General features: G+C 35.1%; 1 protein-coding gene across 1 annotated transcript in view; it reads right to left on the bottom strand.

Annotated features, from left to right (window-relative positions):
* LOC136838482 (retinoid-inducible serine carboxypeptidase-like) overlaps positions 1 to 11,174 on the bottom strand; it is a 17,759-nt gene extending 6,585 nt beyond the window's left edge. The window contains exons 1-4 of the mRNA XM_067103457.1: positions 11,017 to 11,174; positions 8,877 to 9,097; positions 2,386 to 2,616; positions 1,444 to 1,554 (exon numbers count right to left, since the gene is read on the bottom strand). Coding sequence (XP_066959558.1) covers positions 1,444 to 1,554; positions 2,386 to 2,616; positions 8,877 to 9,097; positions 11,017 to 11,107 — 654 coding nt within the window. The 5' untranslated portion in view covers positions 11,108 to 11,174. The remainder of the gene's footprint in view (positions 1 to 1,443; positions 1,555 to 2,385; positions 2,617 to 8,876; positions 9,098 to 11,016) is intronic.
* Between the last annotated feature and the right edge of the window lie 6,715 nt (positions 11,175 to 17,889).

Below are 17,889 nucleotides of genomic sequence, written 5' to 3'. Positions count from 1 at the left end.
CTGAATTTCAGGTGTATCGTATTATTTTCTGTTCCCTCTTATTTCTTTTTTTATCACCTTTTCCTATTACTTGTCTCTCTCTGTGTAGGCTGGTTTCCCCTTAGGAGCGAAGATTTAAAGAAAGAAAAAAAAAATGTGCCGAAGTTTCTTCGGTGCAACAAAGTTTTCTGTACAGCCGCTCCTGCGTATAATCGAGGCACCGAAAACAGATCTATCTTTCGGTGGTCTCGCCATAATGCTGTATGAGCCGCGACCCATGAAACTTGAACCACTGGCCGGTGGTGGCCTATCATATAGCGTTGCCAGAAGCACGATTATGGCTAGCTGTAACCTTAAATAAAATGAAAACTACTGAGGGTAGAGGGCTGCAATTTGGTATGTTTGATGATTGGAGGGTGGATGATCAATGTACCATTTTGCAGCCCTCTAACCTCAGTAGTCTTTAGGACCATACTATGCTGATGAGGATAGTGCAGAACACGTGGCATACAGAATGAAACCTGCAGTACCCTTCTTATCTTTTAAGGCACAAACAACCCTCAAAAGAAAGTATATCTTAGTTTAACCAGACACTGAGCTGGTTAACAGCTCTCCTAGGGCTGGCCCGAAGGATTAGATTTATTTTATGTGGTTAAGAACCAACTGGTTACGTAGCAACGGGGGGACCTACAGCTTATTGTGGAATCCGAACCACATTATGACGAGAAATGAATTTCTATCACCAGAAATAAATTCCTCTAATTCTTCATTGGCCGGTCGGAGAGTCGAACGCTTGGCCAACAGAGTGCTAGCCGAGAGCTCTACCTACCCTTCCATGAAGAACTAACAAACCTCAAGAACTTTGCCGAGAGGTTTTTGCCAAGTTTATAGTAGTTGCAGTTATGCTAAGATCTTATAACCATTGTTACACGCAGATTTCCGCAGTCAAGAAGATTGTTTCCACGGTACTGGGAACTTGAGTGATAGCTCTAGGATTCTTTTTATGTATTTTCAGTTTTCTGTAAAAGAAAACTTGTGCCGGCTTTGTCTGTCCGTCCGCACTTTTTCTGTCCGCCCCCAGATCATAGAAACTGCTGAGGCTAGAGGGCTGCAAACCGGTATGTTGATCATCCACCCTACAATCATCAAACATCCCAAATTGCAGCCCTCTAGCCTCTGTAGTTTTTATTTTATTTAAGGTTAAATTTAGCCATAATCATACTTCTGGCAACGATGTAGACAGGCCACCACCGGTTCGTGGTTAAATTTTCATGGGCCGCAGCTCATACAGCATTATACCGAGACCACCGAAAGATAGATCTATTTTCGGTGGCGTTGATTATACGCTGTACAGAAAACTCGACTGCACCGAAGAAACTTCGGAGCCTTTTTTACTCGTTGAATATCAGAACTACGAGAAAACAGTTTGGTGCGTATATATTATACAAATCCAGCCTAACTTACCATCATGTAGAGATAAGGCCCCCAACTGTTGATGGAGTCCATGGGGCTGATCCAGGAATCCCCGAGGGCCACCCCACGAAAATCGCTTGTCACTTCGCCGTTTTTAATCGCCTGAGGACACAGGGCAGTTTAGGTGTTAGGTAGGCTCTATGATGTAAGGTGCCAAGTCTTAGTGTAAATAGGAGTCTCTTTTGAAATGGAGTGGAATGTAAAATTTAGGCTAATGTCCAAGCACTGGGACCTAAGAGGTCATTCAGCGCTGAAAGGGAAATTGATAGTAAAAAGGTTTTAAAGGTGTAATAGAAAAATCTCAATTGCACTATGAAACAATTGTTAGGAGAGGGTGGAAGGCAAGATGGAAGAAAGGGAATATGAACGGAGGTACTGTAAAAGGAATGAACGGGGTGGCAGCTAGGGGCCAAGAGACGCTGGAAAGAAAGTTAAGTAATGCCTACGGTGCACCTCGTGAGGTACACTGAGGGCACTACCCCTCAACTCAATAGAGTTCTAGTTAAAGCATACACTTTTTTAGAATGTCTTCTTATATCAGGCAAGGGTCTGATTTTGTGTATTTTAACTCTTCTGTGATTTGGATTAATATTGTGACGCCAAAGTGATCCCCAGATGCGTTTTGAAATATATTAAATGCCACACTGGGGGTTGCTATTTTCGAATTCGTAAATGCACGATGTCACAGTTCATAAGCAGACTTACGCTAAAGAAACTTGTTTAACACGATGTCACAGTTCCGTAACCCTCCAAAATAACAGGAATATAAGACAAATTAAAATAAGAGAATAAGAAAAAAAATCACTATAAAAAAGCGCATTCAAACAGAATGTCGTAGTTCCACAGGTAAAAACCAATGGAAAAGTAAGATAAGAAAAAAGAATAAATGAAAGGATTTGCACGATAAATGAAAAAAAATTTTTTTAATCTTACCTGGTCGAATGCAAGAGCAAAATCAACCGTCATTTTGCCTCCGTAAGACTCGGCGTAAACGAAGAAGGGCATTTTCTCCAAGTCCGGATTGGCCTTGAAGATCTCCTTGACGCAGGCCACGAGGTCATTGGCTATTTGTAAGTTGTCCGTCGTCAGGGCACTGTCGTCTTCGACGTAGCTGTACCCAGTGCCCACGGGGTTGTCGACGAATAGTAGGTTGGCACTCTTTGTCTGTTGGATGTGAAAATTCTCAGTTATTCCTTGGATGAATATTTTTATGAAAGAACTTTGTACTTCATTTATCTATATAATTTAGTTTAAGTATATGTCGTAGTATTCATTAACCTTGGCATAATCATAGACTAACGAGATTCGTATATTACTGTATGACATAAGTAATGAGATTCTATGAAATCTTTAGGCATTTTTCAAGCTTGGTTAGGAAGTTCTAAAGTAGAGGCTGGAATACTGCTGAATATTTAAGTGTACTTTCATTTTTTTGGGAGATGTTGAAGCTTGAAAATTCCCTAACTAGATATTTATAATGCCAATAACAGTGACTCGTTAATCCTAGTACAAGAAATAGTTAAAACTAAATGAGTTGTTGCCCTTTTTCTGTAAAAAAAAAAAAAAAAAAATTTTTTCTGTAAATCTGGTAACCATGGTAACCCACTAATCTTTTGAGAGAACTTTTATTTTGTATTACTTTCAAAACAGACAGTATAACTTATATATATATATATATATATATATATATATATATATATATATATATATATATATATATATATATATATATATATATATATGTGTATATATATATATATATATATATATATATATATATATATATATATATATATATAAATTTCTGTCTGTCTGTTTGTCTAACCTGTTACTTGAAAATTTTAATGTTTTATTTTCCTTTTATTTAAGTACACACAACGTCTCGATGTTAAGGATTTCTCTCTCTCTCTCTCTCAGTCGTGCTGATAGAGTTCCAAATAAGGGGGTTTAAGTTAGAAAGGTTACGCTTTGTTAATTAACTGTAAGTTCTTTTAATAGAAGTATTTTTGTTTTAGCTGCCACGATGAAAGATGAGGCGATGTTATCTCATATAATAAAGCTTTCTTATAATACCGCACTTTTAGCGGCTGATTAGTTGGGATAATTTCCTTCTTTCTGTTTGTTCATCGTCAGTCCATTTCTTCCACCATTTTCGCTCGTTTTATCCTCTTATTCTTTTTTACTCTCTGCTTCCTTTCATGTTTTTTTTTATCGAGATGTTTTTCTTTTTCATGTTCCTTTTTTTGCATATCGGGTTTTGCTTCTATTTTTTTTTATTAGCATTGTTGTTCATTTTTCTCCTTTTGCGCTGATCCTCATATCCTGCTTTTGTTTCTTTATTTAATTTTTATTCCCTTTTTTTATTATTTTGCTTGTGCTCATTTCAGTAGACCGTCCTTGCAGCCTGCTTGCTTTTTTTTTTTAACTTTTATTTCATGTTTATCATGGTTACAGACTTTTGTAAGTGGTCTTGTATTCAGTAATGATAGTGAGTGACACTTTTCAGTATTCAGTGAAGGAACGGTACTCCATTATGCGTGTTTTGCTGACCTAATTAAAGTACAAGTAATGAATTCTTTTCATATCCGAAACATTTATTTTTGATAGGTACAAAAGCCTCTTAAATGTGATTAAATTGAGGATAGGTCCCTAAAGGTATTAAATATTCACTATTCATATTCTTACCATGTGGCAGTTGATTTTATACTACTCGCCCTCTAGGTATCTTGCTCCCATCCTCCCATAATTATAAACATTACTGCATTACTGAGCACGCGCACAGAAAAGGCTGCTTTAATACTGTTAACAAAATACTGAACCAAGAAGGCACAATTTTGGCCATTCAAAGATTATGCCCCCTCCTGCCCCCCTTCATTTTCTCTTGACAGCTTCACTTCAAATTTCTCTACCTAATTTGAATGCATATTCGAGAGTAGGTTCTCTAGCTGTTTCTGGTCATTGAAAGTCAAGAGCTCCAATGCAGACATGTTTTGTAATTGCAAACTGCAAGTTCCATATTTCAAGAGCTTTTTTCCCTAACTTATGTTTCTGAGTTTCCATGTGCTGAGTCATCATCATCATCATCATCCAGGTGCCATATCCCCAAGGACGTCGGCAATCATGGCTCGCCACTCCTCTCTATTTTCCGGCTCTCTGCAGCAACTGAGCTGCAGACATTCTTCCTCCAGTCATTCTCACCAATCCATCCATATATTTTGTCTAGGGTCTTCCTCTTGGCCGACTTCCATTGATTTTACCAGTGAGAGAGAGATGTTCTAGTTCCTTCTCACTATGTGACCCATAAACCGCATTTTGTCTACCTCTCACTGAAGCCAAAAGTGCCTACTTCTAATACCTGCTCATTAGTTTTCCTCTTCTGTCCATGATATTTTCAGCATCCTTCTCCAAAACCACATTTCTGCAGCCTGTAACCTCTCCTCATCTGCCTTCCCTCAAGGTCCAAGTTTCACAGCCATACAACAATACAGACCAAACAAAAACATTTCACAAATCTTCTCCTAAGATTCATCGATATTTTGAGCTGGTGATATCTTTATCTTACCAAATGCATCTTTCCCATGGATATTCTCTTCCTGATCTCTTTTTCCCATTTTCCATCACTTGTGACAGTGCACTTAATGGGTAATGGTAAGAGGAACCCAGATTACGTTCTCCCTAGTAACAGTGTATTTCATTCGTATTTCATTCTCATGTTTTATGTGGTATCTTTTTTATTACTTTGAAGTGGTATATCTGATATCGGTCTTCTTTATCTTATTTTGAAGTGGTATATTTGATATCGAGTCGTCTTTATCTGTTTGTATCTTGTACTGTTTCATACAGTACCTTTCGATGTTTATTTAAAATAAATTACATTTCACGTAATACGCCGCAATTGTCACCTATCAGAGTCTGGGTCTAATGGTCCAAACCAGGCCCCGTATTCACCTCCATTTATTTATCTCCAGATGAGCAGGGGTTGGCACAAGGCCGGCTTGAACTAGAAAAACGATGGCTATCACGTGTTTGTATTCAGCTGTCACTTTGCTGAATATACTCAGTTTGTTTAATTTTTTTCCCCACTACCAGGAGTGTGTTTCGAGCAAGTTCGTTATCATGGTGTGAAGTTTAACCTTATCTGATTCGATTTCTTCGTGAACATTTCATTATCAGCTGTTGCATTTCACTGACCTTCGGGGGACGATGATGCACATTTTTTCCTCAGTCAAGAAGAGAAAAGGTTTTGTTAAGGGGAGCCACTGTATTTTTATCTGTCATATTTATCTCTTATCTGTGAAACTATCTCCTATGTTTATTGTTTTTGGAAGCCCTCCCATCGGCTCTTCTTTGATCCATTAAGCGGGTCCCTTTTGGTTTGTTTACGTCTTGAATAAATGGTGTTTTCAGGGTCGCAGCTGTCTTTGAGTAACTGCACCGAATTTCGAAAATATCTCTTTTAAGTTTTCGTAAGGTGAATTTTGTGAGTTTTTTTTTGTTCAGAATATTTGACCTTCCACTATCGTGTGAATTGTAACTGTAGACATTACTTAAGGATCTTTGCAGCGTCCCTTCGGCCCTGAGCTGCAATCCCTTTCATTCCTTTTACTGTACCTCCGTTCATATTCTCTTTCTTCCATCTTACTTTCCACACTCTCCTAACAATTGATTCATAGTGCAACTGCGAGGTTTTCCTCCTTTTACACCTTTAAAACCTTTTTAGTCTCAATTTCCCTTTCATCGCTGAATGACCTCAAAGGTTGCAGCACTTGGCCTTTGGCCTAAATTTTATATTCCGTTCTAAGAGTACCTTGAAAATAACGTCATTTCAGGGACACTTAGAATTTATTTATGAAATTGTCCTGCTAGGAGGAATATGCGTGGATTCCCACAAGAATTATACCAAAGATGGGTCTCTTGACTGGCAACAGGTGATAGAGCTTGCAAGAGATGAAAATGTTACTTTTATCGGTAAAAGGTTCATTCACCGTTTGATTTCGCTGACTTGGCCGAGGTTTGTGGTCTCTAGACTTAATTTATTGGTGTGTTTAATTTACCGAGTCATTTTTGCTCTCTTTATTAGAAAAACATATATTTTTTGTATTTCGTCTACGTTATGGTGTATTTTCTTCAGTTTGTGTGACGGTTATGTAACCAGTACTGACACATATTTACGTGAATGAGTTACGATTCTTTACATAAAACTTAATTCCAAAATGCGTCCCTCAAAATCATTTCTGATAATTGTTGCAAGCGTTGGCCACCGCGCGCCGCTTGTAAAATCTCCCTGGAAATACATTTTGCAAAAATTTCTTTTCCGAAATCTCTGCCAAGTGCTTTCGAAGGGAAGGAGATGGTAGCGTGATTTAGCCAGCAGACCTTCGCAATCCTTCGGTGGTGTCGTGATGGCTGTGACCTAGATATTGCAACGCCTAAAGTCGGTCGAAGCCGTCGGGTGCTGTTGTGTGTCATGTTGGCATAATTACGCGTTGCGCCTCCTTGTCTTGACTGGAGTGATACGTAAGTTGTCTGTCGGTTGTATTGATTTCAATGTGGCCTACGTCTTTCTGTCATGGCGTACGTCTGGTTAGATATGATTTACAGAAGATTATGTCATTTGTAGCCTGTCGGTGGAGAATCTATTTTTTGGATATTATCTTGACAACCTTTTCCAAAAGTAAAGGGAAGTATTGATAAATGTCGCTATAAAGGGAGAGAGAGAGAGAGAGAGAGAGTTTAAGCTTACCACGGAGCATATTAATGAAGTCCAATAAATATTGCTAAAAGATATACTGAAATGACTGAAAAAATTTCCTAGCGAGAGAGAGAGAGAGAGAGAGAGAGAGAGAGAGAGAGAGAGAGAGAGAGAGAGAGAGAGAGAGCCTCGTTGCCGACAGAAAATGTCTATTTTTGAAACGAAACTCTTGGAACTTGTAATTTCACTCCACGTGAAGTGCATTGCAGTGATCGGAATGTTATTTAATCATTCTTGTGGATATATCGTGAGATCATTATTGACTGAAGTGGGACTTGGAAATTTTGTTTATGCATTTATTGATTGATTGATTGATTTATTTATTTATTTGTATTTTCTTACTTAAACCTCATTATTTTAGGTAATTGGAATCACCCTTGAATCCTGAACTGTGCATTTTATAATAGTTATAATAACTACTTTGTGATATTTAAAGATATCTTTTGAAACCTGCGCCACAAATTTTACTCATTGTGACAACTAAGCCAAGTACTTTACGATATTTAAAGATACCTGTTAAAATTTAATTTAGATTTTATGATAGTCAAACTTCGTACCTTGAGATACTTGAAAATACCTGTGGATACTGTACATTTAAACTTAGTTTTTAGTAATTGGCTGGCCTGCGTTTTAAACTTAAACCTTATACTTCCGGATATATGAAAATACAATAAAGATTCGAACTTCACTCTTTTTTAAAAGATGGCTAAACTTTATACCGTCAGATGGGGTACATGTTTGTTATACTTATATGAAGAACTTTGAATATCAGACTTCCTATTTTAGTTTTGTGTGAAAGGAAAGTATTGTGCCGGCTTTGTCTGTCCGTCCGCACTTTTTCTGTCCGCACTTTTTCTGTCCGCACTTTTTCTGTCCACCCTCAGATCTTAAAAACTACTGACGTTAGAGGGCTGCAAATTGATATGTTGATCATCCACCCTCCAATCATCAACATACCAAATTGCAGCCCTCTAGCCTCAGTAGTTTTTATTTTATTTAAGGTTAAAGTTAGCCACAATCGTGCTTCTGGCAACGGTATAGGACAGGCCACCACCGGGCCGTGGATAAAGTTTCATGGGTCGCTGCTCATACAGCATCATACCGAGACCACCGAAAGATAGATCTATTTTCGGTGGCCTTGATTATACGCTGTAGCGGCTGTACAGAGAACTCGATTGCGTCGAAGAAACTTAGGCACATTTTTGCTTATCTCTTGGATTTCGTACTTTGCCTTTTTTATGCTTGTTGATGTTTTGCTGTAGAACATGCATTTTAATTGGTAAATTCCATACTCCTTCATGGTTAGAAATACTTTATGACACTGATTTTATAACAAACCGATATATTTTACATTCATGATGCTTATACCAACGAATTTTAAGCTTAAGAATTTTTGATATCTTGTAGGAAAATCTTTGACTCTTGATTGTAGTTACAGTTTATGGAGTGATTATGTTTTATGAATATTTTGCAATATATGGATGTCATCAACATGTCACCCTTATATCTTTCCAATGAGACTTTGAGGCATTAGCTTACAGTATTTAGTGAAGGCGCAGAAGCTTATGATAAAAAAATGAGCCAATTTAAACATTTCGGAAAATTGAACACACTAAGATAATTTTAGTAGGTTTAAAAACAGTAAATTTTAATAAGATTCTTCTTGACTTACCCAGGCATACGGCCTCTTGTTCCCGTTGATGTCATACGGCCCCATTTCTCTGAAGTTCCCGAATCCGACTCCCGAACAGCCTGGTCCTCCCTGAAGCCACATGATGAGGGGGTATGTTGCGTAATCGCCCGGCTGGTCCACGTGGTACAATGCCCAAAACATGTGGGCTTTTGGGCGGACTGTCACGTAACCCCATTCTTCTTGTAGGGGGTCGCTTCTCACTTGTGAATAATACAGTTAAAAAAACAAACAAACATGCAAACATACATAGAACACATATACACAATACATATATATATATATATATATATATATATATATATATATATATATATATATATATATATATATATTTTTTTTTTTATTTTTCTTATATATATTTTTTCTTACTCCATTGAGTATTACTGCTCATAGTGTACACTTAAGATATGCCCTCGAACTCTATTATTAATTAGCTTATTAATCTGATTCTGATGGAATGATTTTATTTTGCATTGATTTAAAGGGGTCACAGTTCAAATTCAAGGTGGACCGATGATTAAATTTCCATACAGTAATAAAGCTCCATAGAAGTGATCCCACTGGATTTTCATAATTAGAAATGGAATCAGTCTTCTGTCCTTATCAGAACATTTACATTTACAGATACCTGAGACTCCAAGTGATCTTCTCAGTTAAAGGTACTGAAAGTTATTATGCTTTAGTTTGTGTTCCCTGTAGGTGATTAGTACCGTCAGTGCACCTCATGCGGTGCACTGTAGGTATTATTTAAGGTTCTTTGCAGCGTCCCTTCGGCCCCGAGCTGCAACCTCTTGCATTCCTTTTACTGTACCTCCGTTCATATTCTCTTTCTTCCATCTTACTTTCAACCCTCTCCTAACAATTGATTCACAGTGCAGCTGCGAGGTTTTCCTCATGTTACACCTTTCAGACCTTTTACTGTCAATTTCCGTTTCAGCGCTGAATGACCTTATAAGTCCCAGCACTTGGCCTTTGGCCTAAATTCTATATTCAGTTCAATTCAATTTAGTTTGTGTTGGTGCAAGTGGGTCATCATTCATCCAGACCAAAAAAGCAGTCGGGATAACATACACAAATTGTAAACACTGACTCAACCATTTACGTTCTTCCATCATCCATAATGGTTTCTTTTCTAATATTCCCTGGCCACCATCTATCCTCATTACCGTACTTTTGCTATCGTTCATTTTTAAAATTTCTTACGAACACTTTCAAACTTTTTTCTCGCCAGTTCCTTCAGCTTTTTTTTTTCTTTTTTGGTATCATCACCTAACTCTGTATCATCAGCTAACATCAGCAAAGCCACACTTCATTTTGAGACTCCTTATCATAACCTCACTGTCACACCTTGTCACGACTTATGTACACGCGCGCGCACACACATTATATATTATATTATTTATAGAGTATATCTATATATTTACTGTATATATATATATATATATATATATATATATATATATATATATATATATATATGTATATATATATATGTATATATATATTTATATATTTTATATTTATGTATATATATTTATATATTTTGATATATATATATATATACATATATGTATGTATGTATATATATAATATCATATATATATATGTATGTATATATATATATAATATATATACAGTATATATATATATATATATATATATATATATATTATATATATATACATATATATATATATGTATATATATATATATATATATATATATATATATATATCTGTTTCTATATTTATGTATATATATATATGTTTCTGTGCCTGGCTGTCTATGTTCTATATCTCTTCATAATTGTAATGATCAGTATGTTTACATACATATGTAAATTTTATGTAACATTATATATATATATATATATATATATATATATATATATATATATATATATATATATATCTGTCATTCATTTTCAAACGCAAGCAAGTTTGATCTTCCGATTTCATTGTCAGTTAAGCAGCGAATGTTACTGTTACCAACCGGTTAATTCATTCGGGTCAAAGTGAAAGCAGCTGAAAATAATGACGGACTACCGACATTACGCATTCTCAAAAAAAAAAAAAAAAAAAAAAAAAAAAAAAAAAAGAGGAACTGAAAGTTGTTTTACCCGTAGCAGTGGAAGCGACGAGGAGAGGCCACAGGAGAACCCACTTCATGTCCCTAATTAAGAGCCGGGGCGAGTGAGGCGGATTAAACATTATTGCCTGAAATTGAGGAGCATTTACCTCTCTTTATCTGCTTTTATCTGTGCCGTCTCCGCCTCTCGAGTGGTGCTTGAGGCTGGCTGATAGAGCGGCGCTCCGAGTTGACCCTGAGTGAAATACACTTATACTTTTTTCCTTCTCTCTCTTTCTTCTTCTTCCTCTTAATTAATTCTTCTTCTTCTTCTTCTTCTTCTTCTTCTTCTTCTTCTTCTTGTCTGTCTTTACGAGCTCATTCTTCTTAGTGGCTGGAATAAGGATAACGGTTGTTCTCTGTAGAAATAATAAGCTGTAGGCCCCCTTTGCTAGGTAAACCAGTTGGTTCTTAGCCACGTAGAACAAATCTAATCCTTCGGGCCAGCCCTAGGAGAGCTGTTAATCAGCTCAGTGGTCTGGGTAAACTAAGGTATACTTAACTGTAGAAATTGTTCTGGCATCGCGGTTAACTCACTCTTGCCCAATCTCTTATGCTTTGGCACATGTCATATTTGCACACAATGTCGGAAATTGGATAATCATTGCGCAGTGTACCACTGGGACAGCTAATTCCGTTAATTTTCCCCTCTCTGGTTTGTAATGGCTTGACCTGTTGGAAAGTCATTTTCCTTCAGTACGGGACGGCCTTAAACCCGTTTCATGACCCGAATTTAGCGATTTTGTAAGAGACCTTGGGGGCCATAGTAAGATGTCAATTACGTTTACTCTCCTGGTTAACTCGGGTTTACTCGGAAAGGATGATCCCTTGACGCTGAGCCGTTCGGAAAAGCATCTTATAATACTTAAAAGATTTTATTATCATCTGTGTGGAATTATTATTATTATTATTATTATTATTATTATTATTATTATTATTATTATTATAATACTTCGAAGATTTGATAATCATCTGTGTGAAATTATTATTATTATTATTATTATTATTATTATTATTATTATTATTATTATTATTATTATTATTATTATTATTATTATTATTGCTAAGAAATTCACAATCTCGTGAAAAACAATCTGTGTAATAAAAATCCACAATTTACAGAGCAATATATTTATTTTATAATTGTGGACTTTATTACACAGATTATTATTATTATTATTATTATTATTATTATTATTATTATTATTATTATTATTATTATTATTACTTCATTCCGTTGAGTTTGCATTGGAGTTTCTCCATCTCTCGAATGAGTTTCTTCGTAGAAACAGGTGAAATTATACAGCAGCTGTCCAAAGTTCATTTATTCCTTGACGTTTCAGTATTGTACCATTTTTCAAAAGGCGAATGAAGGCAAGGGTACAACTATGAAGTTTGTTTGAGAGAGGGTCTTCTTCCGAGATATTATTATTATTATTATTATTATTATTATTATTATTATTATTATTATTATTATTATTATTATTATTATTGAAACAAGGCGATCCTATATTTATGTACAGAGTTAAAAACTCTGTACATATGTATTTTTAACACTACACTGACTTTTAATTCTCATTATTATTATTATTATTATTATTATTATTATTATTATTATTATTATTATTATTATTATTATTATTGTTGTTGTTGTTGTTGTTGTTGTTGTTCGAAATGAACGTGGAACTAGATTAAAAGTTTTAGTTGGTTTAATTGATTGATCTGTTTGGTTCTTCATGAACTGGCGTTGCAGCGGAAAGTTAAACACGCTTCCACAGAATAGATACGTATACATGTAGAAGATAAAAGAGCGAATCTATCTGAATAATATTTGTAGATAAAAATATAAAAAATAAATGAGTGTAAATATTTTGATTTTTTTGGAGATTATTTTATAAAGAGCTTCACACACTGCTTTTCGTTTGTGACCGCAAATACCATAATATTAAAAAAAATATATTGATATTATGACCATGTGGATAAATGGGAGGAAATATTATCCAAGAGCGCATTCATCGGATGTTTTTACAATATTTCATGAAAATCTGCCAATCCATTCTCGAGATATTTTGCAAACTCAGACACGGACAGACACGGGTGAAAGCATTATCCCCTCCCGAACTGAGCTAAATATAGAATTTAGACCAAAGGCCAAGCACTGGGACCTATGAGGTCATTCAGCGCTGAAACGGAAATTGACAGGAAAAGGTTTGAAAGGTGTAACAGGAGGAAAACTCGCAGTTGCAGTATGAATTAATTGTTAGGAGAGGGTAGAAAGTAAGATGGAAGAAAGAGAATATGAAAGGAGGTACAGTAAAAGGATCTATATTCAGTTCAGTATCCCCTCCCAACCTCGTTGGTTGAAGTGAGTATGAGTAGCTTTACGTGGTGATTTAACAGCAGTGTAAGAAGGGCATAAACTGGTAAATCATAGTTAATTCATGCAGATTATTTTGACTTTTATCTTATTCTTCAAACGATGTCCACGTATGCAAGATAAAATTATCGTTATTTTTAGTATTACAGTGAACATTTTTTTCTCTTGTTTAGAAGAGTTCACATTTTAAATCGAAAATGCGAGTTATTCAGGATCTCTCGAAAGCTTCCAGCTGTTTTCTCAAGTTTGTTTTTTTTATTTTTTACGTTGCAAGAAAATAATTTTGGGTTTAATTTCTCTGTTGAATGATCACATTATTCTGAGACTACTACTACTACTACTACTACTACTGCTGCTGCTATTCGGAATATTGGAAGATCGAGTACTTGTCCGATGATCTTGGAAGAAACCAACATTTCCAAGGTCGCCATTGGAAGAAACAGTGTTCCTGAGATCGTCTTTGAAATTTACCGTTACAGAAAGCAATGCATTTGCGGTCTCTGTTGGAAGGAACCAGGACTTTCAGGTTCGTGTTTGGAAGGAACCAAGACTTTCAAGTCCGAGATTGGAAAATACAGAAGCCTCCAAGTTCCCCTTCAGGAGAATTGAGGCTTTGGAGTGGTCACCAGGTAAGTTCCTTCAGGGTGGCACATAGTCTGTATGGGGAGTGCAGGGTCCGAAGACATTTTATATTAGGCTCAGATCTAAAAAGGAATGCCATTGTATTTATTATTTTATTTTATTACCAATTTCACACACATATATATATATATATATATATATATATATATATATATATATATATATATATATATATATATATATATATATATATATATATATCTGTGTATTTTATATGTATATGATTATATTTATATAGATGTTTAAATGTGTATGTATTCACACATATATATATATGTATGTATGTATATATTGGTATATGTATATATAAATAAACCGTCCTTTAACTTTTCTTTCTCTCAAATACACATGCGAGAACGGCCGAGGTGTGTCTGCATGTGCCTTGGCGCTTTCACGCGTGTATTTTTCTGGTGCAGTTTGTTGTAATCTATTTTAGATCCACTTAGTCGCACTTTGTCGAAGGCCTTTCTCTCTCTCTCTCTCTCTCTCTCTCTCTCTCTCTTTCTCTCTTAGATTAGATGTGGTTTCCCTGAACACGCTGCTTTATTGCCTGGGATGGATCTCCCATTTCCAGTCTTCCGCTCTTCTTGTTCATTTGTTAGCGGAAATTCAACGTTAAGTGTCTTGACTGCCCTGTTTTTGTTGTTGTTGTTTTTGTTGGTGTTGTTTTTGTTGTGGTAATGTTTGTTTTTGTACCGTGGGAGATTGATGTATAATCTGATAGAGAATGTCATGGCTGAAAATAGCTAACATTTTAGGGAAAAATTGTCCAGTGGAAGTTATGAATAATCTGATGGAAGTTGGGCTGTGGTGATAAAGATTTTAATATTGTTTAAAATCATCAAGTGGAAACAATGCATTTTGTGAGGAAATTGTTCTGTTTTCATGTTAAAATATCTTACAGATGTTTTTATCATGAGTTTTTATGCTAACAAAATGGATTAAATTCTGAAGGAATTTTCCGATTTTGTGAAGGTAATCAACTGATTCATATGTCTGAATTGTGAGCAAATTCTTTAGTTCCAAAAATGGACTTAAGTAATTCAGCCAAAAGTCTGCGAATTCTGAAGAAACTCTCCGGTTCCAAGAAGGCATATAAAGTATCATAACCATGCTTCAGTGAATTCTGAAGGATTTTACCGGTTTCAAGGGGCGTTTCAGCTAATTCAGGAAAGTACTTGTGAATCTTGAACAAGCCCCTTAGTTCTAAATACTCATTCAACTAGTTCAACGAAATGTCTGTGAATTCTGAAGAAATTCTCCAGTATTGAGAATGCATTTAAGCATTCCAACATTATATAACCTTATGATTGTGAATTCTGGACCAAGTATTCAGTTTCTAGGATGCATTCAGTCACTTTGTAATGTCCGTGAATTCTGAGGGAATTTGTCAGTTCATTGCAGTCAACTAGTCCAACCAAATTTCTCTGAATTCTGAGGGAATTTGTCAGTTCTGTTGCTGTCAACTAATCCAAACAAATTTCCATGAATTCTGAGGGACATTTTCAACTCCATTCCACGGATCAACAAAATGTCTATTATTTCTGAAGAAATTGTACTGTCCCAAGAAATCCTAAGCCACTTTATCCAAATATCAGACACTTTTCGGGAATAATCTAGTTCAAAGAAGACATTCGACTAAGTAAATGTCAACTTTGAAGTTATACTCTGTTTACTGAGAAGGCGTTCAAGGAATTAAGTTAGATATCAATGAATTATGAGTGAATTTCCCTGTTCCAAGAGGGCATTTAATCAAAGCTGCCAAATGTTTGTGTGAATTCTCAAGGCATTTCCGTTCCGATAATGCTTTTCAACAGTTCGTCCAGTAACTATAAATTTGAAGGAATTGTCCTCATATATATATACATATATATATATATATATATATATATATATATATATATATATATATATATATATATATACTTATTTGTTTGTGTATATTTTCATAATACGTTTATGCCCGGTTATTTAAAGTTTTGCAAAGCATTAAAGTGATTAAATTTATGCAAAGCATAACTTTAATCACTTAATCCACAGAACAGCTGTTACAGTGATATGAAATCCGTCTTTTAAAAATAACTTGTCTTTCTCTCTGTATTTTCTCCAGATTCCCTTTCTTTACCTTCTTTCGTTGGTGGCGTATTCCTTTCGTTTCTTTAATCGCGCTCCCGCTGTGCTTGTTCTTTATTTTAACCTTTTCAGCCGCGGCTCCGTTTTTCAGGCGGCTTTTTCCTTCCTCGTCCAAAGTCCCCCCCTGTTTGTTTGTGTTTTATCTTAATTTTTGTTTGTGTTTTATCTTGATTCTTTTTACGTCCTTTCGCTTCCTTGTGCTATAAAGATTTTGCATTTGTACTCCGTCCTTTTCGTTCTTTTAGTGTTTGTCTTTCCTCGATTGTTGTTTCGTCTTTTTAGCTTTTTAGTGGTTTTTAGGATTTCATGTTGCTGTCGTAGAAGATTATCCGTGCGTTTATATGTTGTTAGTATACGTTGTCATTGCGTATGTATTTGTACAGTATATATATATATGCGTGTGTGTGTATACATATACATATATATATATATATATATATATATATATATATATATATATATATATATATATATATATATATATATAGTGACTTCGGATTTCAATTGATCCATAGCTATTTTTGAGGACAACCATTTATTCTGAAGGTTGCACAGAACTGGGATTGCGTTGAGTTGTCTTGTTCCTTCAGTCGTCAAGGTTATTTTTTGAAGGAAGATATTTGTCCAGTGCTTTCAGCTGCAAGCTTCTCATGGAGATAATCTTTGCCTCTCTTTGTCATCTGTTGGCGATTCTATCCAGCCAATTACACGCCTGCTTTTCATTTCGCTTTGACATCAGTGATTCAGAACGTTTTCCATCTCTCTCTCTCTCTCTCTCTCTCTCTCTCTCTCTCTCTCTCTCTCTCTCCTCGTACATGCAAATATAAGTCCAAAATGGAATGTAGGATGTTACAATTTTTCGTACTTACATGATTCTCTCTCTCTCTCTCTCTGTCTCTCTCTCTCTCTCTCTCTCGTAAATACAAGCATACATACACGCGCCCAGAATAGCTTCTAATTTCTCATACTTGCATCTCTCTCTCTCTCTCTCTCTCTCTCTCTCTCTCTCTCTCTCTCTCTCTCTCTCAAGAAATTTAAGATTATCTTAAGAAAAGTTTGAGTTCTTGTAGTGCTTCCAACCTGCTATTAGATGTCATTTCATTTGTTTTAACTTCTTACTTGTGCAGATGGAGCTTCTGTTCTCTGTAATCCTGTTTATCTTGGGGTGGGGGTGATTTGTGCCATTCCCAGGGTTTGCAGGGTAATGAAGCGAGATACGAGCTTGAAGTCTATATATCTTTTAGTTAAAATTTTGGCAGAAGAATCTCTTTAAGATGTGAAAATAAGTATGCACTTAAAGATTAGTTTGTATCATATATAAATTATATTATGTTATATTATATATATATATATATATATATATATATATATATATATATATATATATATATATATATATATATATACACTTAAAGATTACTTCATATCATATATTATATATATACATAAATATTTATATTATATATATATATATATATATATATATATATATATATATATATATATATATATATATATATATATTTGGTTTTGGCTTTATCATGCACATCAAAGAAGTTCTTTATAATAGTTTAATCAGTCTTGCGATATATGTCGATTAAACTTCTTAAAGGAATTTCTGTCGGATTCTGGTAGAATATGCCTTATGGAAATTAAAATGTACTCTAAATGTTTAAGCTCAATTTTTTTAGGGTCTTATGAGTCGCAGTTTAA

Source organism: Macrobrachium rosenbergii, chromosome 5 (genome assembly GCF_040412425.1).
Source record: "Macrobrachium rosenbergii isolate ZJJX-2024 chromosome 5, ASM4041242v1, whole genome shotgun sequence".
NCBI classification, from domain to species: Eukaryota; Metazoa; Arthropoda; class Malacostraca; order Decapoda; family Palaemonidae; genus Macrobrachium; species Macrobrachium rosenbergii.
This window is presented reverse-complemented; position numbering and strand designations above follow the sequence as displayed.